We start from the raw sequence: 2,392 nt of genomic DNA on the forward strand, positions 1-2,392 counted from the left end.
ACAACCAATACATGCTAGATGATTTTGTATCCAGAGAATACTTTCTTACTTCTTAGGCTTGGTCAGTGGGAAACACACGCATGAAAAATTATCTTATATAAGGCCTAAAAATGACTTTACAAATAATCCTTTCTAGCAGTTTGAAAACTGTATTTAGCAGCAGAATATTCAAAAGGAATTTTATTGACATAATAATATATAAAAGATATAAAGCTTATGGTTTATGTCAGTGGTAGGAATTTCGAAAACTGCCCAGTTTTCCCCTTCTCTCTCACTTTCAGTGACAAGGTGTTGGTCATTTTTTGCAAAACTATTTTTCTGAGTTTCTCTGAGGCATCTATAATGGGGAAAGTGAAGGGTGTTGTAAAATGTCACAACGTTAATGAGTCTCTCTCTTTTTTTAAACCAACTTAGTGACTCTTGTCTTCCTGAAAAAGAATATTTTTTTAAACTAATGTTATCTTCTGTTCTATCCTTGGCTCAGTGCTCTAGTTTGTGGATCCTCCAGAAGCGTTTCTAATTGGTCTATCGTTGGTCATTCTGTTAGAAAAAACACTAAAATCTTTTTTCTTTTTTCTTATTATTTTGGGTGTTGACATAAAATTGTTGTAATGAATATTGACATAAGGTATATGATATTCTTACCACATATGTTAGCATATACTAAGTTGTCAATTAATACAGATCCCTTCACACTTTTGTTCAGCGATCATCTAATTCTTCCTCTCCCTCCCCATTTTATGGTTGATAAACTGAAGTTCACATGCTGTATCTGAACATTACTCATTCTTTCATTCCACTTTCTGATCATGCTTAGGTAGCTGAAATTAACCATATTTTTCACTTTTGGAGAGCTGGTTTCCTTAGGCTTGTAGTGAGCAAGAAAATCAAAATAAACCATAAGTAAGATACAAGGGAAAATGATCAGATAATGCCTTAATCCTTGGCTAGAGAGATAACATGTCCTTGGTATTGGAAAAAAGTCTGCTAATTGGTTGTCAGTTATTCTGTTCCATATTTAGCTTTAATTCTTATTTTGGCAGATATTTTTGGAGGAAATGAATGAGTTCCACCAAACATCTGGAAATGTCTGCCACCTGTAGGCTTTGTGCTGAGTTCCCTGTCTATTTCTCCCTCCCTGGACCCTGGCCTCTGGCTCTGGCTCTGGCTCTCCTATATAACAGTAGCCATGGAGTGGGTCAATGAAACCGCGGTGAGAGAGTTTTTCTTCCTTGGCTTCTCATCTCTGGCTGGGCTGCAACAGCTGCTCTTCGTTGTCTTTCTGCTTGTTTACCTGTTCATGCTGGGCACCAATGCCATCATCATTTCTACCATTGTGCTGGACAGAGCCCTTCATACCCCTATGTACTTCTTCCTTGGTGTCCTCTCCTGTTCTGAGACTTGCTACACCTTCGTCATTATACCCAAGATGCTGGTTGACCTGCTGGCCCAGAAGAAGACCATCTCCTTCCTGGGCTGTGCCATCCAAATGTTTACCTTCCTCTTCCTCATCTGCTCTCACTCCTTCCTGCTGGCAGCCATGGGTTATGATCGTTATGTAGCCATCTGTAACCCTCTGCGTTACACAGTGCTCATGGGTTATGGGGGGTGTTTGGGACTTGTGGCGGCTGCCTGTGCCTGTGGCTTCACTGTCTCAGTGGTCATCACCTCCCTGATATTTCACCTGCCATTCCACTCCTCCAACCATCTCCATCACTACTTCTGTGATATCTCTCCTGTCCTCAAGCTGGCATCTCATCACTCTCGCCTCAGTCAGTTGGTCATATTCATGCTTGGTGTTTTTGTCTTGGTTATTCCACTGTTACTTATCCTGGTCTCCTATATCCGCGTCATCTCTGCCATTCTAAAAATCCCATCCTCTGTTGGAAGATACAAAGCTTTCTCTACCTGTGCCTCCCATCTCATTGTGGTAACTGTTCATTATGGTTGTGCCTCTTTCATCTACTTAAGGCCCAAATCCAATTACTCTTCAAGTCAAGACACCCTAATATCTGTGTCTTATACCATCCTCACTCCATTGTTCAATCCAATGATTTACAGTCTGAGAAGTAAAGAATTCAAATCAGCCCTTCGAAGAACAATGGTCCAGACTTCATGTCCTATTAACTAAAAAGCCACTTTTTCACTATTCAGTTAACTGTATGCATTTTAAGTGCCAGGTAACACGTGTGCTTTCACACAGTTTCTCATTTAAGTGTAGAACTCACACTGTACCATAAAGATCTTTTACGTATTAGGAGAATGAGGCTCAGAGAAGTTAAGATATTTTGAGTTTCTACCATCAGTGATCTCTTAGAAGGTTATGCAAATGTAGGAAAGAATTACTCATTTATGGAACAAAAATTTCATTAAATTTCACTGCTGTAAAGTT

At 39.6% G+C, this 2,392-nt stretch overlaps 1 protein-coding gene across 1 annotated transcript; it reads left to right on the top strand.

The window, feature by feature from the left end:
- Positions 1 to 1,189: 1,189 nt before the first annotated feature.
- Positions 1,190 to 2,131, top strand: LOC132352203 (olfactory receptor 10K1-like). Its single transcript, XM_059902483.1, has one exon. It carries the CDS (start codon positions 1,190 to 1,192, stop codon positions 2,129 to 2,131), a length of 942 nt encoding a protein of 313 aa, XP_059758466.1.
- The last annotated feature ends 261 nt before the right edge of the window (positions 2,132 to 2,392 follow it).

Source organism: Balaenoptera ricei, chromosome 1, assembly GCF_028023285.1.
Source record: "Balaenoptera ricei isolate mBalRic1 chromosome 1, mBalRic1.hap2, whole genome shotgun sequence".
NCBI lineage: Eukaryota > Metazoa > Chordata > Mammalia > Artiodactyla > Balaenopteridae > Balaenoptera > Balaenoptera ricei.

Coding starts and splice junctions, on each gene's coding strand:
- LOC132352203 (XM_059902483.1), top strand. CDS start 1,190: ATGGAGTGGGTCAATGAAACCGCGGTGAGAGAGTTTTTCTTCCTTGGC.